We start from the raw sequence: 27,233 nt of genomic DNA, 5'->3' as shown, positions 1-27,233 counted from the left end.
AACGATAATCTCCCAATTCTGTTTTTTGTTACGATTCAATTTTAAATATTTGTAATAATTCATTTATTTCTTTTTTCCTCTTCATTATTATTTGTTTGTTTTGCAATTGTTCTCTTTTTCATTCAGTATGCGAGCATGTACTTTTGTTTAGTTAGAGCGAGTTGTTTTCTTGTTTTTATTTCGTTTAGTTTGGGACGTACTCCAAGTTTAATGTTATCTTTAGTTCTGTGATTTTTTTTTTTAGTCTATTTCTCTTTAGATTATTAATAAGATGTCTTTCATTCGAGCTTTTGAAACTTATTCGGTTGTGGTTGGATTGTTCGCTTTTTGTTTTCGAGAAAGAGAGAGAGAGAGAGAGAGATAGAGAAAGTGTTAGGATGAAGCTTGTAAGAAGCTAATTGTTTATATAGTTAGTCTTCTTACACTTCCAATTGTTACTGACTCTATGTTTGAATGCTGTTTCACTTCTTCGGTGTACGTTCCTTTAAATGAATGAAGAATTATGTGTGAGTGTGTGTGTGTACTTCACAGCATCGACTGCGCTGCCGTGTGCCCAATTGGTAAGGTTGATTTCGCCCGAGCGCGAGAAATAGAGAAACCCCGGGTGTCCCGTAATTCAAACACGGGACAATCTATCGTTAAAATGCAAAAACTGTGGAATTACTGACTAAGCGCCAAACACATACACCAACACACACACACACACACACACGCTCTGCCTCTTCTCGACCAAATCTTACTACACCAATCTGTTATTGTACGTTGAATATGTCGAAAAATGAAACACTGGAAGCAACAATGGTTAGCAACAACGCACACATCGACGACATTACAGCACATCAGGTAGCAACGGTACATACAGACAAAGCACTGTGTGTGACGACACCGGGACAATTTTGGATGTCCTCTCGGGCGGTAAACAACGGCTCCATCACCAATGTCACCTATTTGAGCCTGATCTACTGGCGCCCTGCTCGCTCGGTTCAATATATATGTATAGAGGACCAGCATACACTACTATGAAGGCTGCGCCCGTGTCCTGCCAATATTAGTATTTCTTCTCCCCCCCCTTTTTCGTGTATCGTAGGTTATCACAATAATTACTTCATACTACTCTCAGCTGACCTTAAATTCCATTTCCACCCATCTTCCCCACACATTCAATGGCACGATACAGTATGTAAATATGATCTCGCATCGTCCTTCACGGGCATTAGTTCTTCGTTTTTAACCCGCAAAAGACACACACACACACATCCTGCCTTATCTATCTTCCGCGACCGCTACGATCGCGTCGACTACGAATATATGTATATGATTGTATATGTTTTAAAGTATATATCTATTATATATGTATGTATATATGCGTATGCAGTATGTGTGTGTGTGTATATATTATTGTTAGTCGATTTTACTAGTGTTCCTAACGTAGATCAATTTATTGTTAGTGAGTTATAATACCCTGCCGCCACGCACGTTTTGCTAGCCCATTTCAGTGGTTTTTGTAGTGTAAACGATTCGCTAATTGAACTATACGCCTGATGAATGCTACTAGGTGCTAAGATGCTAGCAATTTTGTCCCCCCCCCCACCTCACCCCCTCCCATCGGCATGTGGTTTTCATTTGCGTGCCTTGGAACACGCGGAACGTATCGTTTGACGAGTCTTGGCAATCATGTTCATTTGCTAATAGTGCTGAATTGAAATAATCAAAAATGCCTGCATACAGTAAAATCAATAGAAAAGTCGCGTTAGGTTTGTTATGTGCCGAAGATTTTATGTTACTTATAATAATAGAGTTAACTGAAATAAAAACCACAATATTAGAGAAAAGTCGCATTGCACGAGCATAGTAAATCATCAATAAATATAGCTCTATGCACTTTATAAAAGTGTTAAACGGTTCGAACTCTTCCTTTTTACGTTTTCTTATCCTTCAATGATCTTTCTTCCTACCCCGGGGTGCAATCTACCATTTAAAATGACCGAAACCGAAAATTTGCCGTTCTCGAAATGAATGCTTTTGCAAGGTGCTTCCTACGCATTAATGGCTTAGTGCTGTAAAGTTAAGGGGTTCTTGCAAGCACAGCTAGCAACACTATTCCTCTCTGGCACAAATGTCACTGGCACTGGTTGATGTAGAGATACAATTAGTACTAAATCGTCACCTTTAGCTTATCACTAACGCGTTAGAAACGAAAAAAAACTTCAAACAAAACATAACAGATATTCAAATGAACTATTCTTGATAACAAAAGTGACCATCCATCATCCGGATACGGTGGCATAGCTTATGTGAAGTGAAACCCCTCTATTACGAATGATTCATCTTATCCATTCTTCTACGCGCAAGATCGGACATTCCGACCGGGCCCAGATTAGCTGCCTGCGGTGAGGATATCGCACGGAACGTCGCATGAACCGCTCCCTTGATGGCTTCAGTGTTCACGTTGGTTGGTTTTAGCTCTTGCGTTTCCACACCGACCATCGGCCGTTCGGTGGGCGCGTGCTGGGTGCCCACCGTACTGTACATCAGGCGTGGTCCGCTGCGTGACAGCCAAGGATGTCGCAGGATTTGGGCTGCCGTTGGACGCCGGGAAGGTACGATGTGTAGCATCTGCCGTAACAGATCCTTCACCTCGTGCGCTATCGTGGGCCATTTCTAAAAGTCAAAGCACGACCAATATAATTTAGTGATGCAGAACAACAATTTCGTGGCGGTTACTTACGCCCGTTTCCAGATCCACTTTGCCGGATCCGATGCGCGCTAGAATCATGTCCGGCGAGTCGTTCGGTGTGCTGGCGAACGGTGTCTTCCCGTCGAGCATAATGTACAGCAACACGCCCAGCGACCAGATATCGCAGGCCAGATCGTAACCCTGCTTCTTCAGCACCTCGGGCGCGACAAAGTTGGCCGTATAGCACGGCGTCATCAACAGTCCATTGTCGGCCCGGAGCTGCTTGGCGAAACCGAGATCGCACAGCTTCAACGATTCGGGCGTATGGTTGCACGACGCGTACAGCAAATTCGATGGCTTCAGATCCCGGTGGACGACACCGTGCTCGTGCAGGTAGGCGACGGCCGATACGACCGTTCGCAGCACGGCACTCGCTTCCTGTTCGGGCATAAAGTGTATCGCCAGAATACGATCCAACAGCTCGCCGCCCTTCAGCAGTTCCATCACCAGGTACACATAGCTTGCGTCTTCGTGCACACCGTACAACGTCACGATGTTCGGGTGATTGCCGTACCGCAGCAGAATCTCCACCTCTTCCCGACAATCGTGGTAGGATTTGTCAATTATCTAGAGAACAAAACAATAAAACGATTTGCTGTAGCACTGCACACTAGAACAGTAGCCAGAAGCCTTTCAATACCTTAGCTGCGTAGTGCTTCTTCGTTGTGCGATGTTCACACATTCGGCAGATTGAGAACGTGCCTCGGCCCAGCTCCTGCATAAGGCTGTACTCATCACCAAACGCAATCGGTTTGACGCCGGGAATTTCGTTTGAAAACGGTGAGCGAGAGGCGGGCTGCTGCTGCATCACCATGTTGCTCCCGTTGGCAAAGTTTGGCTGATCGTCTAGCAGCCCCGGTGCAATGAAGCTGAAACCACGGAAGATCTCGTACGCGCTTGCACTGACAGGCCCGCCCGGCGAGTCTCTGTAAATGAGGTCATTGTTTTAAATACCAAAGACAACCAAACATCACACCAATCACGCGGAACATACTTGGGCGATTTGTTCGTATACTCGGGATCAAAGTAGAAAGCATCGTCCCGCGACACGGCCGGTATGAACGGTGGCCGTACTTCCTTCCGCTCAAACGCGTCCCAGTCTACGTTGGCAAAGAATTCGTGTCGCTTGATGTCGTCGATGCCGTTCGGGCCCGCTCCAAGCCGGTTCTGTGGGTTGCGTTTGAATAGGGCGCGCAGCAAACTTTGCGCTTCCGGACTCAAGTTTTCCGGCATACCGAGCTTGGTTTTGAGGATTTGATTCATCGTGTCGTTGCGGTTGCTACCGTGGAATGGTAAATTGCCCGTCAGCATCTCAAACTGTACGAGAAGAAGCAAAATGTTAATAGTATTTTTGAACTTATAGTTATTGTTCTATTTGCAGTTTTACCATCAGCACACCGAACGACCACCAATCCGCAGCAAATGTGTGCCCTTTTCGGTTGACTACCTCCGGTGCCATGTACTCTACCGTGCCACAGAAGCTGTACGTTTTCGAACCATCCAGCGGCTGTTTCGATAGTCCAAAATCCGTTAAAGCTATATGACCATCCTGAGGAAAAAAAAAACGACAGCAAGAGGCGCATTAGATCGCAACGATGATAAAGATGTAGAGCGCAACAATCCTTCATACCTGATCGAGAAGAATGTTTTCCGGCTTAAGATCGCGATAAATGATGCCGATGCTGTGCAGATGGTTCAGTGCCAGCGCCAGCTCGGCCAAGTAAAACTTGACATCCTCCTCGGTAAACATCACCTCCTTGCTCAAGCGCGTAAATAAGTCACCGCCGCGTAAGAAGTCCAGTATAAGGTACAGCTTGCCGGGCGTCTGGAAGGCATAGTGTAGCTTAACGATAAATGCATGCCCAACGTCGGCCAGGATGTTTCGCTCGTTCGTACTCCGCACGCGATCCTTCACCTTCAGCGTTGCCTTCTTTAATACCTGCAATGCCACAGAGCATGAAATATGACCGTTAAATCGTTCTTCTGCCTCTGCCTTAATCGGCGTGTATCTGCTTACTTTCATAGCATACAGCGTGCCAGCATCGATGCCGACAATCTTCCGCACCAGGAACACCTTGCCGAACGATCCTTCTCCGAGCACCTTCAGCAGCTCGAACTGTGACGGATCGGCTTTCTCGTGCCCCTCCCGTATAATGTCCCTGATGTCGATCTCGTGCTCGTCACCACCGTTGCCACCGCTTTCTCCCGTGCCGGCGTACGTGGCATCGCCTCTCAGCTGCGACATGTCACCGACACCATCCATACCGCCCGTCATGTCCAGGTCCATTCCTTCTTCGGCCCCAACCACCAACCCTGCCTCGGGAGAGTCGCGGCGTTGGTAGCGGTAGTTGCCGTCCGCAGCGCCATCCAACATCGGTTCAGGCTGATCGCCTGCCGGATGCTGCGGGTGATAGGCAACCATTCCTGCGACCGGAACCGGAGGGTGCTGTTGTTGCTGCTGCTGCTGCTGCTGCTGTCGGCTGTACTGAGGATGGTGATGATGTGGATGGTATTGATGTGGATGTGCTAGCACCGTCTGATGGTGTGGCTGCTGCTGGTGATCCTGATGCTGGGCATGGCGATGGTCATGTGGTGGGTGTGGCTGCTGCGGATCATAGCTATCGTCGATTACCATCTCTACATTTTCCTGAGACGATAACTGCAAAACATAGATGGACCGTACATTAGTAAGTGGGACGAGCGAGCCACCAACCAGGCGCAGGAAAAGGCATTCCATTCGTGTGGACTAATTCCATGGTACAACAGATAGAGAGAATACCAAAAAAAAATAATCCGAGTGGAGACTACAAACAAATGACACGCAGGTGACACATGAACGGGATGCAGAGTGCGGACAAAATGATGCAGGAATAAAAGTAAAACGCCCAAAAGCTTAAGAAAGCAAGTAACATTCTTACGAATAAAGGACCTTTTTCTCTCTACAGTAAAATATCTTATAACATGCATATTTACTGAGATTGATCATACACTTCTCAATTGTACACGCTCATTACTTCGTCCCTTATGTACAGTTGAGTTCAATGTAATGGCTGCGTTATTTCAATCATCGTCACTGTCACTGTCAGTCCGACAGCATATCGAAAGAATCTGTTACTTTGAAAGAATTATTAGGAAAGTATTTCCAAACAACAACAGCAGCTACCAGCGCGCAAACATCAAAGCATCAAACATAATACTTTTCGGTGGCAGCAGCACGATGGATAAGGTCAACAAGTCAAACGAGTAAAGTAAAAGCTTTTCTCCTTTTCGTGGCACAAACCCACCAACCAAACAGCAGCAGCTGTCTTGCTTTGCTTTAACGCATGTTCAATTATGTTTAACTATGGGTAGGACAACGTCCCTAACCGGCGCACGTTACGAAGCGTTCCAACCTCGGCGTTGGAATGTACAGGCTTGCTTTTTTATTCCTTTGCTTTGCGCGGCTCCCAGCTCTTACAAGAATCATCCCACGTGGCCTAACATCATAAAGCACTGGGCGTCTCCATTGAGTGTTGTAACAGGCCTCGAGCGACCCGAACAGGCGTGGCGGCCAGACTCCACTCCAGTACACCAAATATTAATGCTGCTCATTCCGTCGAAACTGTAATAATATGCCTAATTTTAGGCATCGTAGGATGCGGAAGGTTGGGCCCGCCGCTTATGACCTACTTTCGGCTATTATAGCTTTCTTTTTGCTATGTAAAGACACACCGACCGAGTGTACTACCGGGAACGTTTCCAACGAACGGTAAGATGGTTTGTTTGTCCATTGCTGTATTCGGATAGTTACAGTGTGGGCCATTTTTGGCATTAAAAATTGGGAGCTTGAACCAGGATAAATTGTTCTTTCTACTAGAAACAAGAATATTTGCTCAGGGTTGTGATTATAGTCTACAGTAAAACAAATCCACCGAAAAAAGAACCTTTAACCGTTCGATGGAGAAACAAAAACCCTGCTTGTGGCAAATCACGTGTGTTAATATCATAACCGCGCCACAGGTGCCTCAGCCAGATGGGACAAACACGGGTAGATTAGTGTAATTTGATAATCACAAAGCATCGCCCATCCCATCATCGGGATCATCGTGTGCCTCTCACACCTGCAGCTACGGTTCATCGGCACATCAACGTACCCAGCAGCAACAGGTGGTTCGTCCTTTTTGGCGTTGAGCCGAACAGAATTTGAGTTCGTTCTCTGATTTCGTTGTTTTTGCCTTTTGCCTCTTCCATAATAAATGATTTGCCGCTACAAAACTTCTCGCACAACCCCTATGGCAAAATGGTGAACTTTTACATTGGAACCATTGGCCATTTAGTATTTCCATTTCAATTTTTGCTATGAAACCAACGGCCCACACAACAAACGTATTATTGACTAAATCAATTCTACAGTAAGCCCCCATTTCAAGCGTACCTGCCTTACGATGATGAACCCTTTTCCAGATTCGGCTGTGTGTGTGTGTGTGTTGCTGCCGTTCTCTGCATTCACTCAACCGAATCAATTTCAGCAAAGAAAGCTACCAGCAAATCCGATTAGAAGCGAGCAAACTGACAGAAGGCGTAAAAATCAACCGCAAATCGTATTACTCAACAGCAACAAAAATAAGGAAGGAAAGCGCTCAGCATAAGCTTTACCCGCGCTCAGAAATCGAGCGGAAACGGATTTTAAGAACCATTTTCCAATGCGAACCTTGGTTTCCGGGATATCTTCTTACCGTTCCGGGTTCTGCGGACGAGTGTTTATTTATTTTAAAATTAAAAAAAAAACTTTTGCAATGCACAACCAGACACAATTTAAACAAAAATTTCCTTTCTAGTGATCAAGTCGATAGTCAATCTTTCTAAACTTCGTAAAATTCATTGAGCAATCCAGAAGTTTAGTAAAACGTTTACTTCTATATTTAAATTAACCACACCTCTTGTATCAACTTTTACGAGTAAAAGGATACACAGCGCACAAACACACAAAAAAGCTGCCAAAAATATCCATTTCTGTACGCCATTTGCACCAAAGAAAAGGTGAAAACTCTTTGCTTTTCTTTCAATTATGCTGCTGTAAAAATAAAACACACAAAAACATTGACGATCGTTCGGCTAGGGAATACTTCCTTACCGTTCTTTACCTAGGGTACATTTAGGGCACATTTCCTGATATGATTGAAATTTAATTTAAAACTTCAAACAGAACAATCTGTTGCGCATGGGGATTGAATAAAACGGATACAATTTCAAACAAATCATTGCCCAACGACACGACATCCACATTAGTTGTAAGAGTATTCACAAAAAAAATCCTTTCTTGCCTTTTCTGCCCCCTATTACCGGGGGTTCCATACAAAGGTTTGATTGATCTCGAACGGAGCGCAAAGCACGAGGCAGGATGCTCACAAGGATTGTCCTATGTATGGTTCTCCAATCGTTTTCCAAACGACGAGCGTCGCATATGATTTTTCACCGGCCAAAGAATGGCACTACAACAGCACGGCGTAGGTTGGACACTACAACCCAAACCACCGAGAGCACATGTGTCGCAATATTTATTTTTCAAACGAATGCACCAAATAAACGAACCCCTTTGCTTGGCTTGCGAGAAGGCGGCGCATGGGTACGGTTAAGAATCGACAGAACAGAGCTGGGCATCAAAATGCTTACTGTAACTTGGCAATCAGAAGCGCTTTGTGATTCGTTCGTTTTATGATGCAAAAAGCTTGCCACATTCCTCTGAACGTTGATAATGATCGTTGGGTTCATTTGCTGCACAACGGCGTCCCTGTGTCAATATAAACCCAACGAACTTGACTTGTTTTGCTTCATGCTTTTCGTTTTTACATACTTTTAGTATAAGAATTTTAAAATAAAGTTGACTTTCATCCAATATGTGCGCTGTGTATCAATCCTCTTTTTCACAGCAGAAATCTTTTGGATATTTTTGGTTAAAGCTTTGAGACCACCGAAGCTTTGAAGCTGATTCAAATCGAATTTAAAGCATCTCATCTTTCGTGTATTGCCTTACGGATCCACTCCAATTAGCTTTTGATTAGAATTAAATGTTGCCCCGGCACACTAAATCAATAAATGTGCCACCGTTCATATTTACAGCAAGGATCGACGGCTTAACAAATCTCCTAATTCAATTTAAACCTGTGCGGGTCGCACTCATCTTGCTCACTACAAGTGAATCAAACAAAATAATTACTTTCATCTCCGGTTCAACCTCATGGAAATTTGGGGTGCTATTTATTGTTATCGTTACGACAAATACGCGGCCATTGACAATGTGTGCCTTTTCCATGCTTTGCTAGCGCCTCGAGCGCCACTCCTTCGGAAATGGAATTTTAAATCATGTTCAATCGAATGGCACGTGCCGTGCGATTTCACACTATACTGATGCTCTGCGAACCAATGTTTGCTTGAAAACAGTGACGAGGGACATCAGCTTGTGAGATAATAATTTTCTACATCTAAGAAAGAAAACACATCTAAGAAGAGAAATTGTTCAGAAACATTCCGTAAAGGAGTTTAAAGAAATTTGAGATAGGAAAGTATTTCCACAAACCACTCAGCAGTAGCGCTTAAAAATGTGAATCGCAGTATGATGAACGTTAAAAGCTTAGACAGAAAACCCGATTACTCCCACAGTAAAACGGTGGCTCGCAACTTTTGCACCACTCGCTTACTTGCAGCTTATGCATGATGCTTCGGATACACTTTGGACGAAAGAAAAAAAAAATCACAGTCTAATTACTTCCCCTTCGACGACGTTCAGATTTATCCAGATGAACGACTTTGCCTTTTTTTCCACCGTCGCGATGAAATATGACGGAACAGCGGGAAAGCAAGCAACTCTGGGCCGCTTCTGTACGCAACTACTACTGCAACAATGTCACCGGGAAACCGGGTACAGGAATATGGTGGCAACAATGTGGTGGCCTCAACGAAAACACCCCCTCCTCATCGGTAACTACTCCGATGGAATGGTGTTTTATTGTGGAAAAATATTTTTTTCATATTAATTTCCATTCCAGAAACTGTGTCAACTTTGAATAATGCTTGCAAAGAAAATGATTGAGTAGTGCTTTTTTCCCCCTGTAAAAGAAAAATAGAGTCCTGAGCATTAAGTTGCTATGCATTGGACCTGAGAAATAGTTGTTAATGAATTATTATCAAATTAATGTTTATACTATAAAATTTTTGTTTTACCTAACGACCTTAACCTATAAAATAAAGCTTTTACTATTGTTTAAATGTCACAACCACAAAGTCATGCTTGAGTGGTCCCATTCTCAAGGACCGTTTTTTTCTTTACCACCCTTTACTAAAGCATTCTTCATTCTTGATAGCACGCGGGAGCACAGACCGGAAAAAAGTGCGTCAAATATTTGCCTCGAAAAGGGACGAGTTGCAAACAAGCGTTCATGTATGAAATGAACGGGATGGCGCGCAAATGGATGGCGAAAACGAGCAAGAAAAGACTAAATGCCGCGGGCACGTAAATAATGGATCCGGCGTTCCCTACCGGAGGGTCCACCTTGTAGATCTAATCAGTTGGTTTACCTTCACCGGTAAAAAGGTGTCTTTAACGGTTAGTGAGCAGCAAACAACCAACCAAGCAGGGTTGCCTCAGGGGTTGATAGAGAGCGAGAAGAGCAACAACAAGAGCCCTTTAGTTTCCTTTTGATGCTCCTACCCGTCTTGAGACATTTTCCCAGCAAGAAGCTTTTGCCTCCCTAATGCCTCAAATTCTATTACACTGCTAACTTTTCCTAACCTGCATGACCTTCTCCTTGGCGCATCGGCGCCGTAAATTTGCGTATGCAATGCAAAATTAGACATCGGGCTTAATTCATTTTATCAAAATAATTCTCTCCCCCCGCCGAAGCCAAATTTCATCACACATCAAACAAATATTCTAAGCAGCGGCTAGAACTCCGGCGAATTATGCGCGCGCTACACCAACCATTGGTTGGAAAGTTTTTGTGCCTTTTCGGCGAAATTAAATTTAAGCAAAAATTGCGAAATGCCCGTCTGGGAAGCTGCATAACAAAAAAAAAAACACCAGGCGCGCGCAAAAGCTTCCAGAAATTATACAAAATAAAATTTTCCATCCCACACACCGGCAAGTCAGTGGAGAGGTTGGGAGACTATACAGCAACAAACACTCTGCGCAGTCGGTCTGTCGGTGTGTACAGAGAGCACGATAAACCCTGTGAAGCATCCTCATCAAATTCGGCCAGTTTCGCGACCATTATCGGGGTGCTACCTTCACGGGCCGAATTCTAAAGAATAGTCATTTTCCTACCCAAAACATCGAAAGCATAATAACGGCCGATTTTTCCTTTCCACCGTGACCGACCGAAACGTCAAAGCTGTGCTAAGCTCCAACATTGCAAGAGACAACCTGGGATAGTGTATTCTTCCGCGAAGCGTTTCTTCCGCTTCCGAAAGCTTCAGGGAAACCCGTAGGAAAATGGGGTTGCGCTTTTCCGAACTGTAATGCTTTGAATGAATTAGTTTCGTTCGCAAAGAAAAAAGAGACTGCGGCGGTTCAGCTAACTGGGTGCCGTTAAATTTGTAACTATTTGCTGTCAGCAATGGGAGAGCAAAGTTTTTCAACCCTCAATTAGTAGCTCGTCAAATCCTACATCCTGGATGAGGTATTAATCGCTACCGAGGAATCCGAGTCGAAAATTCCGATGAAGAAAATGGAAGCTCGAGCGGTGAAAATTCCTTATCGAAGTCAGTCGTTTCGTTCTACGAATTAGCTTTCTTTAACGAACAAAATAGAACAAATAAAGTGAAAAATAAATTCATCCATCTCCATGTAACACAACAGAAAAGCTTGGGAAAAACCAACATTTCACCTGGGAAAATCAAACTTCTCTACGCGTATCCGTTGCTCTACCGTTTCTCTAAGGTTGCCTGCCCTAAAAGGCCGACGGTTCTTGGGCGCTTTTCCTGCCATCTGACCGCTCTGGAATTGTTCTCCAAATTCTACGAAAAACAACTTACTTATCAGGCGCTACGACCAATCTGCCTCCGTTATCCCGGCCGTTCTGGCGGACGTATCAACGCCATCACTCCATCTCAATTTGGGCCTACCACGCATCCTCTGTCCGTGTGGACGGCCTAAAAGGACTTGACGGCCTGGATCGTCCGGTGTCATACTCATGACGTGACCAGCCCACCGGAGCCTAGCGAGTCTTATTCGCTGCACGATGGTAAGATCATTGAACAGCTCGTAGAGCTCGTCATTGTAGCGGCTCCTTCATTGTCCTTCCACACATACGGGGCGTCAAAAATCCTTCTGAGCATCTTCCTCTCGAACGCGGCTAAGAGGGCTTCGTCAGTTTTGGACAGAGTCCATGTCGCAGAGGCTTATGTGAGTACTGGGACTATAAATGTTCTGTACAATCTCTCAGCTTCGTCCGTCGCGACAGGCATTTAAAGTGGAGAAGTTTCCTCAGGCTGTAGTATGACTGGTAGTTTTGGACGACTTCGAAGGTGCGGTCACCTATATATACATGTACCCCTGCGTAAATCAGTGCTGGTGGTGCCACCATCATTTTGGTTTTCGCCTCGTTAATGGTGGTTCGCCTCTCCAACCCGAGGTTCTGTGAGAGCCTCAAACCAATGATGTGTATGTCATCAGCGTGTATGTCAGGATCTGGATTGCCTTATAGAAGATGGTCCCCGAAGGTTCCACCTCCGAGTCGCGGATGACTCTCTCTAGCGTCAGATAGAAAAGGGAAGACAGGCAAGCCCATCTCCCTGGCACAGGCCCTTGGTGATAGCAAAGGGCCCTGAGAGTTTTCCATCCACCTTCACCTGGCATGTTGGCCATTGTCATGTTTTACAAACCTGGTAAGCTTGGCCGGGAGGATTCCAAAAGAACTCATAACGTCGTATGCTGCTACCCTGGGGCTATGCTGTCATATGCGGCTTTAACATCAATGAAGAGATGATAGGAGTGGAGCTGCTGCTCCCCCATCTTCTCCAAGATCTGCCACATCGTGTAGATCTGATCAGTGGTTGATTTTCCGTTTCGGAATCCTCCTCTGACAGTTTCCGACTATCTCTTCGATGAATGGGACAAGTCGATCTTGTAAGTTTTGGGAGAAAATCTTGTAGGCGGTATTCAACACCGTAATACCCCTATAATTGCCTATCTCCCTTCTTGTATATTGGGTAGATGATACCAAGATTCCAATCACAAGGCATCGATTCGCTATCCCATACCTCAGTAATAATTTGATGAATTTCCTGTTCGAGTGCTTCGAAATACAAGATATACATACAATGTTAGCCAAACCGTACAAACGAAGGCTACCAGCGTTTAAATTGAATTCAGCGAATGCAACATTTAATGTTTTCCCCGAATCGATATACGTTGCTTCGAATGGTTTTGCTATGGGTTTGATCGCTTTATTTGTGCTTTAATTCACTTATTATTGAGAGTAAGAAACACAAACAGTGTATGATGAATATGCCGTACCAGAGAGGCCAATCAACAGCAGCACACTCTCCACTCCACCCGGTCCACGTCTCCATTTCGAGCAACGACCGTGCAGCAAGGGTGTAATAATGGAAACAAAATACATTGACGCTAATTAACGTCACGCAGCCTCTGCCTACATCCTGCTCCTCTAAGGGATGGAGAAAACCCCCGTACTACCGCCGTATTGTCCGTGAACCACGAGTGTAAGTGGCTTGCCGATCATCGATTGCCAGCAAAGCTCTTCTGTGTTCAACATGATTAATCTGCTGGTGTTTTGTATTGACACTTCGCGACCATACAATAACAACAGTCGTTGGTGGTTCGCTAACGACAAGCCGGTTTGGTTCGAGACATGAGCACAATAGCATCGAGTGGGGGAAATCTAATACTGGGTCTTGCGTGAAGAAGAACTGATCGATTTCCCGAGCTAACATGGGGGTTCAAGGTAATGTCGTGATTCAAGCCGCTTTTTGCACTAAATCTGCTGGTTTTACTAATTTTGTACAACGTATGTTAACCATCTCCTACCAGCACAACTGTCAGTTTATATGCCAATTTGTAGTTAACTAGTGGTCGCAGATAAGAATATCGCTTTCAAGTCACTAATTGCTTTCCATGCCTTATATCTACCACTTGACATGCATTTTATCATCTATTGAACTGTCGCTAAGTCGGTCCCGTGCCGGTTCAAGGCTGCAGGCAGAAAGCTACCGACCCGGCTACAGCAGTTTGTCTGCATGTCCGAGCCCATGCCAAATGTAGGTCGACTGGAAAAATGCAACTGCAAAGCATGATGATGCCGAACCCCACTCTAAAACGCCGTTATACACACGGCAACTGCATTGCAACCACTCGATGCTCCAAGGAACCGAGAATGGTGATGGTGATTACACTCTCCCAGTGGGCATTCAGCTACACCCGGATGGAATTAAGCCCCCTGCCAACGTACGTAGACGGCGAGAATGTGGAAAATGTTTGCTGCCAATTAGCTGTCGATAATTTTCCACGGCACTACATTGGTGGAATCGTCGTTTGATGCTTTACTTGCAATTCAATTAATTTACTGCTTTCGGGGCTTTACCGATTCGCAGAAATAAGCACACATTTTATGAGCGAAACAAACTGTGTGGTGCTACACCGACCCAGCGGCCGTATGACTCATGGCGCACAGCAATGGTTTTATCGATTGGGAATTAGCTTTATCAGCTAACGTAAAGATAATTGTTTGAAGCTGAAGCACCCCAAAAGACACACCTTAGCTACATTGCATAACGTCAGCGTAATAAAGCACACGCAGAAGCATAACGAAATTGTTTGCCATCGTCGATCGATTTTTTTTTTTTGTAATAAATTGCTTACATTTTTACTATACCAGGTACACAGTTTAGCAGCGCTTGTTACGATTGACATTGCATGGAATGGTGCAGCACTAAAAAGGTGGGCGGGGATTTGAGGGGTGGTTTAATGTGTCCAGTATCAAAAACGTTATTTACTTACGTCTATTGCATCGAGTAGAAAATATTTATTATATTGCATTTGGTTACAGAAGGGCTTTGGACGAAATACAGTAGCATGCACGTTGCTAGAAAAAGGTTAAGAAAACATTTTTTTCAAAACAAATACTATTATAGACATCGACTATTTTAAAGAAAATCCGATAAATCATGAGCATCAAAATCAAATTGATTACGATAATGGTTATCAGAAAAAGTTCCGAAACGTGCACGCAAAAGAAGGCTGATTTTAAATTAAAGACAAAAAACATTTAAAAAAAACTCAATTCTAATCCATTGCAAAATGGTACTCGCTACAGGTGGCAATAATTATGCTAAATCAAATAAGGAAATTAAACTATTCACTATAATTAAATAATACATTACAATGTACATTTTAAGCAGCATTCCAAGCAAGCAAAATTAAAACATGTGTTCTAAACGGCATATGATCAATCAAATGCGTATGAACATGAAAATGCATGAATGGAGAAAGTGGATAACAGAAAAAAAAACACCTTATTCAGTGAGATAAGTTAAAAAAAAACTTCACATTTTTGACATAAAAAGAGGGCCATTATATTCATTGCAAGAAATAATTCATTCATTAAACATTCCACTTAGCATCGATCGGGTAAAACAACGAGATAGTTACAAGGACACAGACAATTGCAATGGCAGGGAAACATTACAAAACATTTTTTTTTTTTTGCGAGAGTTTCTTTTGCTTCTATTTAATTGACCAAACATTAAATCGAATTCGAAACATTTCTAAAGAACTTCTCGCAAAAGTGCAAATGAAACCAACTAACCAAAAAATATGATTATTTAGAGGCAGATAAAAGGGAGACACATTGTATCAAACGGGAAACAAAGAAATGGGAAAGTAGTAGCACCGGCAGTGTCAGAACATCTTTCATGAATTTACGTACAGAAACTATCCGGAGCCCTGAAATCGAGTTAGACACTCCGTGCGCTGTAAGAAGAAAGAAAAACGGACACGAAACAGAAAGTAGTGAACGATAGATGGAAGAAAAGTGTGAAACAGGCGCTCGACACGGTATGGATGGATGGTATGAGAGTGAACGGAACGGACACCAAAAGGACATCGAACGGAAGAAAAACTTAAAGAAGAAAAAAAAGTAGCGAAACCAAAACTGAAGATGTTAAGTGGAAAGCATAAAACGAACGGGAACTAATAAAGTAGACAAAAGTAACTGTTGGTGATTCGGCGAACAATTCTTTGGCGATCAGCAAATGTGAGTAAACGAACGTACAACAGAAATATGATAGCGCTTTTTTTTATTAAACTCTTTTCTAATTAAAGTATTTATGATTTATTTATGGTTTATTGTTATAGCTTTTTGAATAATTATTTTTGATTTGGTTGTGTACGCATGTAACATGAAAGTTGGCACGAAAAAGCACATGCCAATAAAAAACAATATCCCACAAGATCGTTAGTGCCTTGAATGCTTTTTTAATTACATTTAAATTATATAAAACAAAATAAAATGCTCCAAAGAAAATACTCTTCATGCATAAGACACTTTGTGATCAAAATTTAGATCACTTTGGATTATTAGATCTAAAATTTAGATCTAAATTTTTATGAGCTTTTGATGTTTAAATAAAAAAATATTTCCCACAGCATGTTTTACCCTACGCTGAACATACAGAACACCAACTGTTACAGTTTTACCATTCTTCTAGCAGGCCCATCTTTCATACGGCTGAATTAATATTTATTTAGCACCTCAGCGACCGTCCACACTTCAAAGATGTTTAAAGAAGAAATTGCTTTTATTTAGTCTACCCTTTTGAAATGGTGCGCCACGGTTGCACTGTACTGAAGCAGAAGAAGCTTATGCACGTGAGTGACACGTTTGCATTTGGAGCAGAAAAGAAACACGGAATCGCACCGTTGCCCGTAAATAACCGTTTACGCAACAAATGCCCAACAAACTTCCGCAGTCGGGTAAGGAGAACTGGAAGCATTTGTTGCAATATTGGATTGATAGGTTGATCCGGATGTTACACTCTTATGAATGGTGGTAGGATAAGCCGGCGAGCATTAACGAAACATCTTTTCGATCGGCCGCTCGGGACGATTGGTTTGGGGATGTACGTAGTTGCGTAAGTATTTTCTGCACAATTTGTGCCACAAACAGGACGCAGTAACACTTTGGCGCAGAAAAGGCACAGATGGCACAAGATTGTTTAATTTATCTGCCGAGCTATCTCGACACAAGCTGTGTAACGTAACCGTCAATGGGAATTTGGGTTATTCTGGGAAATCTTGCTTACACGTCATAGTATGAATTAGTGATGGGCAAAATGATGGTTTGGTCGGAATCGATTCCGGAGCGCTCCGAATTTTTCGGAATCGATTTCGAAGAGTAGGTCCGTAACATATTTCGGAACCGATTCCGATCCCGAATCCGGTTCCGGAATTGAATTTTTAATTGTTTATTAATACTCATTACTATTATTTTAAAAAATGCAAGAAAAATGCAAACTGATGATTTGTTCGACGCAAAATGTTCATTAAAAGATAAATTATTATAGCAGACTAGAGCAATATGATGAAATTCCGGGCGGTCCGGTTGCAGAGGTGATAGCAACGCTGGTCTTAACACAGAAAGTCAAGTCTGAACCGTCTACCCTTACGCAGGCCTGGCTATCCTGCTAAGGGAGCAAAATTTAGTAAAGGAAACAAAAACTGGAAGACTTTGCGGTTGTAGTGGCAAAGAAATACGGGTCAGGTGTTGAGCAGCAGAAGCCCATCATACAATGGACGTATCGAACCAAGGAGCGGTAGAGCATCTTGATGGAGACCGGATCTGTCGCGATCAAGTTACTGAAACAAACACATCAGCTGGGTGCTCTTGATGACGAGGTGTTCAAGCTGTTTTTTTTTATAGGCACAATTTCAAAATCCGATTCTGGAAACGTATCCGCAACCAAGTAGTTCCGATTCCGAGCGCCCATCACTAGTATGAATGAAGGACGACCACAACAGAGCTAGTGAATGATTGGGCTGTACAGCTAACGATCAAGGCGCATTAATATGCTGTGATGATCGAACGCTTTTAGACAGTGAATCAGTTGTGTAATGTATATGAATGAAAGTGCCCATTTATCAAAAAATGGTGTAAATAAATAAATTCGGGAGAGTATTTGGGGCTTGAAAGTGTTCCCACATTTATTAAAATTCTTCATCGGCAGTTATCGTTTAAAATTTCAACAGTTTTTTGATTTCTATTTCGTAAACAATTTGTCATCTCTCGAGACCTCGAAAAATCAAAACCCCAAAATCGTTTGTATTTTGCCAACAGGCCTGTCCTCCCAATCCCCTTACTGATAGATAGCATGATAAACCGCGCTTATTCCCTTATCTCTGTTCCAAAAAAGCAAAAGCTAATCCACGTGTCGAATCTCATTCAAATCTCGACGCGTTTTAAATTTTCCCTAAGCTCCACAACTACCCGCACCAAATGGCTCCAAATCATTGGGATGTGTCCACTTCCACTTTCAAACGAAAACAAACCCGTATCGCACACCCCATTTTTACTAGGGTTGTCACTAGGATTTCGTCTATTACCGTTAACGAAGTGGTTAATTAATGCAACAACATTTTGCTGAACCGTCATTTGTGTGTTTTTCGCTCCTTTTCTACATAGAAATCGCACGCGACCACACGCACTTACCACACGGAGACACTCTAAATTTGAATGAATCCTGTTGCAACTAGGACCAAGCAGCGACCGACGGTGACACATCTTTGTGGTCACACACACACACTCCCTGTCTCTATTGGGCTTGGGACAACCTTGGACGAACCTCACGAAGGGCGCCATCCGATTCGCGTGTGCCATCCTATTTAATATTCATACACACAAACCACACACAACCCCCACCCAGAAGACACACCCTAGTATGTAAGGGCGGCAGAAAACGTCAATCCCGCCAAGGAAATGGCGGGTGCAGGGAAGGAGCACCAGCTTATATCCTTTTTGCTGACGAGTCTCAGCACTTCATTGCATATAAATCCATTTATTATTACTTTTGCCGTTTGGTTACATTAAAAATCCGCACAAATGTAAGAACACACACACAACCCCAAACTTCGAGCCGATGCTCTCTCGGTCTACTCCGTGGGGATCGGATCGATTGATGGATGGGTAAACATCACTTAATGTTGGATTCATGGAGGATTTTGATTGATTCAAAGCTGGTTTTAAATGCAATTAACACTAATGGCTGTCAATGCCGTCAATGGTCATCCAACCATCCTAACCTTTTGGTACCGTGCAGACAGATTTAGCTAAACCGATGCATGGTCTAATATCTTATATCACCCAAACAGGTTGAACACTGGTTAACCTTTGTCCGAAAGTTCTAAACACAGTTTCTTTCACGTGCCATAAGGCCAAGCCATCACCGGATTCGATCGCCAAACCGGATTTAATGCCGGTAAGGGCAGCCCTGTTCGAAGCTTCCAGCATTTAGAAACAGCTGCGAAATCTGCCACGGCCAGTTGTTATTTAAATGTCTTGGGCAGGATCGAATTCCTCTCGAATAGTTCACAACAACTCAAACTGATTTTACACTTGAAATACCAAACCTATTTTGTTGGATTTAATGCTAATCATTATGATTCGATTAGAGCAAGTTGCATGTTTCTACTAATTCCAAGTCATGTTTTGTAATGCCTGTTTTCCATCGTGCTTATGAAAAACATAAACACAGTGAAAACATTTATTTAAAAATATTTCGCTCTATTGAAATTATTGTATCGAATAACAAATATTTTTAGCAAAAATGTAGAACATAGTGGAAGGTTCCTTTTCCAGTGATTTATACGTGCGCTATAGGTAAAAAATTCAAATTTGTGGAATATTTTTACCTCATTAGATCCCATATCAAACTCAATGATAACAACGTGTCCCATTGCCGGTCTCTAGAGAAAAACAACAAGCTACAAAACATGAGAGTAGTTAAATGATTAGACACGAACCACGGGCACAAGCTGCTTAAGGGCCGGATATCACAATCAAACAGGCAGTTATCTCAAGAGAGTGTAGCCAACTTGAGCACATCTTGTGATAGTTACCACTGGCGCTAGATTAAAGACAAGATACCCGCGAGCAACCAACGGCAGTTAACCTCCTGGCTTAGGAGCGCGAGAAAGATTCCGGCACCGAGCGATGGAAATTTCCGATCTGGTGCAGTGGCATTTTATAACACAGCAAGTGTCACATTTTGTTTATTCTTTTCCACCCGTGACCTGGAACGAAGTGAGATATTTTCCCTCTTAGCTCTCCAGGCTTCATTGTATCTAGGCAAATCCGGCATGCGAGTAAAGTCATTCAATATCTTCCTGGCAAGTGGAGAAATGGAAGATGACCTGCGAGATTTCTTAAGCATCACCCTCACCGCCATACAACTACGTTCTCCGTAAGATTAAGTGTAAAGTGCATATAGTAGCAAGTTACACCGTACCAACTCCACCAGTGAAAATGAAACAAAAAGAGAGAGAGAGAGCTAGAGCTCGGGACGCCCAACGGAGCACACTCAACCAGCATCCCAACAGCACTTTCAATTGTCAACAGGCCCCCATCATGTTCGGGTGTTAGAGGGCGGCAAAAAGCTTGACTCAATTACAAACAACTAGGAAACAACTGACGCTCACTGCGGGAGGCCTATTCACACACGCACGAACGATCGCGCCACATCTCGGCTTCGTCGGCTTGACAGCCGGGATCGGGCAGATAACAGGAAGAACTTCCCAACCCAATCAATTCGCTCTCGCGAGGAAACTTTAGCGGACTAAGTGAAACAAAGAATATCTCAACTCAACTCCCACCTCCGCCAGAACGCACTTCTGCGCCATCACCATCCAAATTACAATCAGACTGTCGGTTTTCATTAACAGCACGGTTTCACAGCAGGCCAGGAATTTTTCTCCACGGGTCAGCGGGTCCATGACCATGCGAGGGCGCATCCCTCCTCACATAAGAAAGAAAGTGAAACTTGGCTTCTGAAACTCCGGAGTACAAATCGATCCGGAAATTTGTCGGTAGCTTGCCATGAGGTTCCACAGCCCGAATGAATGAAGGGCGTTTAATTGTGCGCCTCTGTTGCAGATCAAAGCAAAAGGGGGTGAATGATCGTTTTCTGTCGATAAAATTCAAATTGAATTCAATCGCACCTTTAACCTCGGAAAATTGGCAGATATGGGAAGAGAATGGTGAGCAGGATACCGCTCTCGTTTGCGGTTTGTTAATGAATTAATGTGATGAATTAAAAACAGGGAAATTTTTTTTCGTAAGAGGAAACGAGGACTCTTTTTCTTTTTGTAAACTTGATCAGTTAATATGTAAAGAGGATTTATTGAGGATTTTTTAAAGATTATTTTCACAATCATATCGTAAAGATTTATTATTTGATTTATAATATTTTTTTAAGCAAAACGAACATCAAGCCTTCATGAAACAAAACAATCTGCTTAGTTGTATTATAGTTTCATCAATAGAACACTCGACATATTATTCAAACAAGCTACAATGAATAAAACTAATTCCATACCCTTGTTACCATAAACCGCAAACGAACAAACACAGCCACACACACACACACAACGTTTTGGTCGGTACAAATTTCACATACCGCACTCGTGTGTCAAAGTATTCTAATCAACTCAACAGATAAACTAATTTGCGTCACGGTGAAACGAACTGAACAAATGAACGAATGGAAATGGAAACCAGCGCAGACACAGTTCCACAGCAGTCCATCCCGAAACGTGACTTTCTTTTCCCGGCAAAGCAATATAATGTAGGCAATAACTCTACTATCCGCACCATGTAAGCGAACGAGCATCAGCCCAGACACAACACAGTTCCAACATCACCACCAACGTTTGTCGCCCGTTTTGCGCCTCTCGACTTGTAACTCTCGTCAACGGATCGTTTCATAAGCGAATTATCGGAACGCCGAGAGGAGCAAAAGCTAACAAAATAGAAAAATGTTGCCCGAGGTATTGGATCGTGTTCATTTTTCATCCCATCCCATGTCGCCGTGCAGGATGATGCCTTAGCCGAAGGGCCGCAATCCTGAAGGATCGCCACGTTCCACAAACGGAGCCTGACGATGTGAAGCGACGAAAGCGACCCTGCTTCTCCACACGACCTGCGTGCGTATGTGACTGTTTATTATTGATCCGGAACTGGTGGCACAAAAAAAAAACGCTAGGTCACTAAAATTTGTAGACGGACCGGAAATATCTAACGGCTAATTTTGATTGATTTTTACGATTCCGTAACCGTGTGTCGCTAATTCGAATGCCAGCGGTGGCGATGAACAACATAGCAGCATAGGTCATGGTTTGGATGTTTGTAGCTGCATCCAAAGCATTCCACTGACATAACGTATGGATTAACCAAAACCTGACTAGTTGGTTGATTAGAACCACAACAGATAGCTCAATGGATTAAACTTTACCTAAATCGCTACGTCTAAGAAGCATTCCACGAAAAATATGGATTATCTATTCCTAAACGAATCTACTGCTGTAATCTGGAATCAGTGACTTTCGAGAAAACAAAGCATTCGCTTAGTTAAGCAGCTTCAATAGAATCGAGAAAATTCGATTAATAATTAATCATTCTTTTTCCTTGGCACTAGTACCTCAAGAGGTCTCGGCCTACCATTTCTGGCTTTCTGTGACTTAATTTTACCCGTAGTAAAGTAGTCAGTCCTACGTACGGGGAGGCTGTCAGGGATGGGATTTGTACCTGCCGTCCTGCCGTGTGAAGATCGGCGTTATTGGCGCCAATTCAATAATATTCAATAATAGTTTACACTTTTGGCTGACAAATTGACGCGATCAGTTACAAAAACTCTTCGACCAAAGACCCGCTTTCTAACAAAGAGTTAGAGCGTTATAGTCACTAGTCAGAATGTTTCCAAAGGATAGTGGAATAATACGAATTACAATGTTGCAATCATAGAATGAAATCTTGCAAACAGAAAAATATGCAACTTGTCCACGATATTCTGCACCAGAATCATGCAGATGTTCTGACATTGGAACTAAAGTTTCGCTAGGATAAATGATCCTCAGTTTTCCTTATCAGTTCCTTATCGACCAGAATAAAACTCAACAATACGATCAACTTTGCAATTTACTGCTTCTCAACCGTTTTAGGGCATGGAAGATTTAAAAAAATCAACTGATATTACTATAATATTCTGTCTGTGCTCAACAATCAATATAGAAAAGGGTGGATCGCCAGGATCGCCAGGGACGGTCCGGTGGCCGAGGTGATAACGGCGCTGATCTTCACAAAGCAGGACTGGGATTCAAATCTCATTCAGACCGCGCCTCCCCGTACGCAGAGCTGACTACTTTGCTACGGGTAAAATCAAGTCATAGAAAAGCCAGAAATGGCAGGCCAAGACCTCACCAGGTTGTAGTGTCAAGGAAGAAGACGAAGATCCTTCTTCACAGGACAAAGGGTCAACGAAGAAGAATCCTAAAATCCAGTTGGATTAAAATGTTATACACGATACTATAAAGCTTTTAATAACAAAAAGTTATTGTAAAATACAATGTTGTAAAAGTTGTTTTAAAACGATTATTCTTTTTGTAAAACATGAGAAAAAATGAACTGCCAAAATATAGATCACAACGTAGTTATATGAAACAGCCATATGTTTCTTGCTAGATTATATTTCCAAAGCCCATCTACAAAATTCCTGTACGCTGCCGAATGCTAATGCTTGGAAATCCAAAACTTTTACCTATTGCCTCAACATAACTTAACTATTCGCCCGTGACGGGTACATGATAAGTTTCAAATATAGTTTCGAGCATCGTCGGTCATTGGTGGTTTCCTCCGCATGATATATACTCATTAATTAGGCATTCATGTTCGAGGGAAACGGAAAAGGGATATGCGGCAAGTAAAACTCTCATACCGCATTTGACATTTTGGACCACCACCACCACGTGTTGCTTCATCCACAGGAAAGCAACAGACGTACGGTAGGCTTGAGTGTGTGTGTGAGTTGAACCGGGAAAATCATAGTCAAGCCCCATCGTACGGGTCACATCCGGTGGTATGATGGGAGGAACCATCATCACAAACCACAATGCAACGGAAATATACACTTTTGCATCAAAGGATGACTCTCTCATATGCGCTTCCGGTACTAATGCATAGCCCTGCCGTCCTATGTGGTAAAGGGCTAAAATTATCACCTTAATGAAAGGAATATTTCCTTTAATTTTGATTCCTAGTGTGAACAAGGAATAAAGAAATTTCTATAGCAATTTCGAAAAACCAACCAGCTTGTCAAACATGACGAACCGTGTGTGCAGGTTTCCCTGCTCACATGCTCGATCCTCATTCATATCGGCAACCTAAGGTACGCGCTGGTGGGAGGAGGATAAAATCAATATTGATACACGCAACCAGTACAACGGTGGTACGCCCACCGTCCCAAGACCAAGAGAAAGCCTGATGGCACCGCGTTGGGCAAGGAGTAAGGTATCCCTTTCCCCCGGAACCACTGGCAATATCACAGGTATTGGCTGTGAAAGTGAAAATGGAAATACTACGTACGGCAAGCCATAGTACAGCAGCTCGCAGCAGCACTAACCGCAAAGGAAATGTGGATCGATTGCGGGCCGGCAAAGTACTTGCAATAAAGCTACTTTCGTTAACGGAAAGTTTGAACAGCGTTAAGCAAAATCGCACAAGAGATACCGCTGTGTTGACAAATCCAACAGTTGTGTGGCACAACAGTGTCTTAACAAAACTTAACACATATTAAGTTAAGAATGGGATATTGCTGCGTTCAAAAAAAAAAAAGCCCATACACGAATGGGAGTAGGCATTGACGCGCCATGAAAGACAAATTAAATTAGCAGATCGTGCGTATGTCAGCACCATGACAACCCATAGTTAAGCTACCATTAGCGCGTTGCCGAACAATGTTGGTCTAATGAGTTGATGATATGAGGAAAGCTACAACATGAATAGGCGTATTACACGCCTATTAGCGGTGATAGATATCAGCGGTTCGATTTTTCGATACAGATAATCGATACATGATAAGCACGCGCTTAGTATCCCATTTTGTGTATGGCTAAAGTTTGCTTAAATTAGGCGAGCTCTATAAAAACGGAAAAAAAACACAAAGAAAAAAATACTCAATTCGGCATGGTTTTATATAATAAAGGCTCAATGTATGAGAACCAATGTAAACACTGGGTAATGTGTGAATACGAAAAAAATGGAACAATGTTAACGGCACATTGCAGAACACACACACAAAGATTTTACATCTAGGTAAGATCATACAATAAAACCGAAAATTGTTGTATGATTTATGAAGAAAAAACAGTAAACATGAAAAGTCGATAACACTAGCCAATTAAAACGCAACCATATAAACGTATGATTTTTTTTCTCTCTCTCTCTCTCCCTCTCTTATTCTTAAAAGGACCAAAACGAGGCCTAAACTAGCTAGTTATGCAAGCACTCGCTGAATTAACTTTAGTTTGTACAACTCAATCCCGAGCGAGTACGGAGTAGCAACAATGAAATGTCGTTGTGTAAAAAAAACAAGAAGTTTAACGGAAACAGAACACAATCAAAGCAAACGATCACGAACAGAAAGTCCTAAAACAAATCATACATCATTAACAACACAGCATATGTATGTAAAAAATGAACTTCTCAGCAAAAACAAAAATCATACACGCGGATAGAACGCGAAGGAGCATTAATTAACGCTGGGACACGGGAAAACACGGGCCAGGGAGAGCGGCGGAACGGACCGTTGTCCGGTCCGTAGCAGCCAAAGGTGACTCGATACAAAACCAAAAATAAAGGAAAAACAATACATAAATTATAGAGGAAAGTTGGTTGACCAAGAAGATCACGGCGAAAATGCCATAACAACGTACCTCGATATCGACGATAGTGATTGGGACTTTCTCTCTCCATGGGTCGATCGAGTTGGCTAGCGGCATTCTCCAGCTTTGAGGCGTTAAACGGGAACGATGAACGGTACCGAGAGGGCCGGTGTGTCCTTCGACCCGGGGAGGCGCGCTAGTTGATATCGCTGCCGATGGGGTTATCCTTGCCGGGATTTGCCACTGGATTTGCAAGTTCCTTTCGCGGACAGCTGAGTGCGCGCTGTCCCCTTAGAAGGTCGGACCTGGTATTTTCTTCGCAGCCGGATGCGGTCGATGACCTACTTCCTGGGGGATGCGATTTTTGTTGTTCTAGCAGTGGACAACACAGGTCGATTACTGTCGCAGGAGACGTAGATTACTAGCCAGTACTAGGAGCACTTTGGAACATGGAACACACAAACACACACATAAACACATTCACCAGACTCTGGCACTGGTTCTGGCTCGCTTCACTATCGACGTGGATCGCAAATCCGCATTTACTTAAATCTAAATCAAAGTAATCACATCAAACGACTGACCGAGAAAAGATAAGAACACACGCAACGATTCGATGCTGGTAGGTTTGCTGGCAATGGTTTATGTCATCAATCTCGGGGTTATTTTTTTCTAACGCCCCACGACTACTGTCTACAAGATGTTTGGCATTTTCACTACCTCGGCACTACTTGTCGCGAATTACGGACGCTTGTTAAGCCTGCGAAGCGGAATTTAGCACCCAGACTATTGGAGATTTATCGGAACTGTAGCAAGGCATCGGGAATCCCGGGCCCGGGATTTTTGAGGTTTTAGCTGCACCAACCCTTCCACTTTAGCAGGCAAACACACTACACTGAAGACCGCAAGGACGACAGGTTTGTTTCAGTGATGATAATGCGCCAACGCAAAGCAACACCGATGATGATGATGATGCGCTATTTGCCAAGGGATGCAACCGACGGCACAAACACTTCGCGGCGGTGTTCCTGTTGCGCGGGAGACAGCTGCTTCTATTCCAGTGCCAGTTTAACCCATGCACTCGGGCAACCGCCCAGAATGAGCAGTGCACGCTGGTTCCTGCACGGTTCTGGTGGGATAGGCCGAAAGTGTTGCAATCACCGGAGCGACTGGCGAGCGATGTTAAATCCCACAGCGAACTATGTTCACTTCCGTTCGGGAAGCTGATGTGCCTGTGTGATTGATAGCGATTTACGGCCGGACGAAAGTAGTTGTGTGAACGATAGGACAAGAACGCAAGGGCACACACAGAGAGTCTCGTGAAAAACGATGCACGCACCCACAAAAACCCCCAGACAGCCGGAAGGTCACTCCTTTTCGGTGTGCATTGACATGCGAGCTGGAGAATTTAGAAAAAAGAGCAAATGCTCTGACAGATTGATTCCTGCCTAAATTCTTTATGCTGATGTTTTTTTTATCATATTTGGAGTGATCGGGGATTGCAATAACTATAATTGTTTAATAAAAGGGAAAAAAAAAATTTCCCTCATTTTGTTTCGATTGAAAATAACAGCTTAT

At 43.2% G+C, this 27,233-nt stretch overlaps 1 protein-coding gene across 3 annotated transcripts; it reads right to left on the bottom strand.

Moving 5' to 3' along the window:
• Positions 1-48: 48 nt before the first annotated feature.
• On the bottom strand, positions 49-27,038 carry LOC118506826 (ribosomal protein S6 kinase 2 beta-like). 3 transcript variants are annotated; one of them, XM_036044522.1, is made up of 9 exons: positions 25,707-27,038; positions 15,658-15,701; positions 4,755-5,396; positions 4,368-4,676; positions 4,125-4,286; positions 3,732-4,054; positions 3,378-3,663; positions 2,729-3,304; positions 49-2,661 (listed from the first exon to the last, which is right to left on the bottom strand). In XM_036044522.1, the coding sequence occupies exons 1-9, from the start codon at positions 25,744-25,746 to the stop codon at positions 2,314-2,316; spliced, it is 2,730 nt and encodes a 909-aa protein (XP_035900415.1). In that variant the 5' UTR covers positions 25,747-27,038; the 3' UTR covers positions 49-2,313. The 3 variants fall into 3 exon arrangements, with proteins under 3 accessions (XP_035900415.1, XP_035900416.1, XP_035900417.1); XM_036044523.1 differs by lacking the exon at positions 15,658-15,701 and having other exon boundaries at positions 25,707-27,037; XM_036044524.1 differs by lacking the exons at positions 15,658-15,701; positions 25,707-27,038 and adding an exon at positions 14,730-14,784.
• Between the last annotated feature and the right edge of the window lie 195 nt (positions 27,039-27,233).

Source organism: Anopheles stephensi, chromosome 2 (genome assembly GCF_013141755.1).
Source record: "Anopheles stephensi strain Indian chromosome 2, UCI_ANSTEP_V1.0, whole genome shotgun sequence".
NCBI lineage: Eukaryota > Metazoa > Arthropoda > Insecta > Diptera > Culicidae > Anopheles > Anopheles stephensi.
This window is presented reverse-complemented; position numbering and strand designations above follow the sequence as displayed.

Coding starts and splice junctions, on each gene's coding strand:
- LOC118506826 (XM_036044522.1), bottom strand. CDS start 25,746: ATGGAGAGAGAAAGTCCCAATCACTATCGTCGATATCGAG. Junction 4,055..4,124: donor GGTCGTTCGGTGTGCTGATG/GTAAAACTGCAA, acceptor CTTCTCGTACAG/TTTGAGATGCTGACGGGCAA. Junction 3,664..3,731: donor TATACGAACAAATCGCCCAA/GTATGTTCCGCG, acceptor CCTCATTTACAG/AGACTCGCCGGGCGGGCCTG.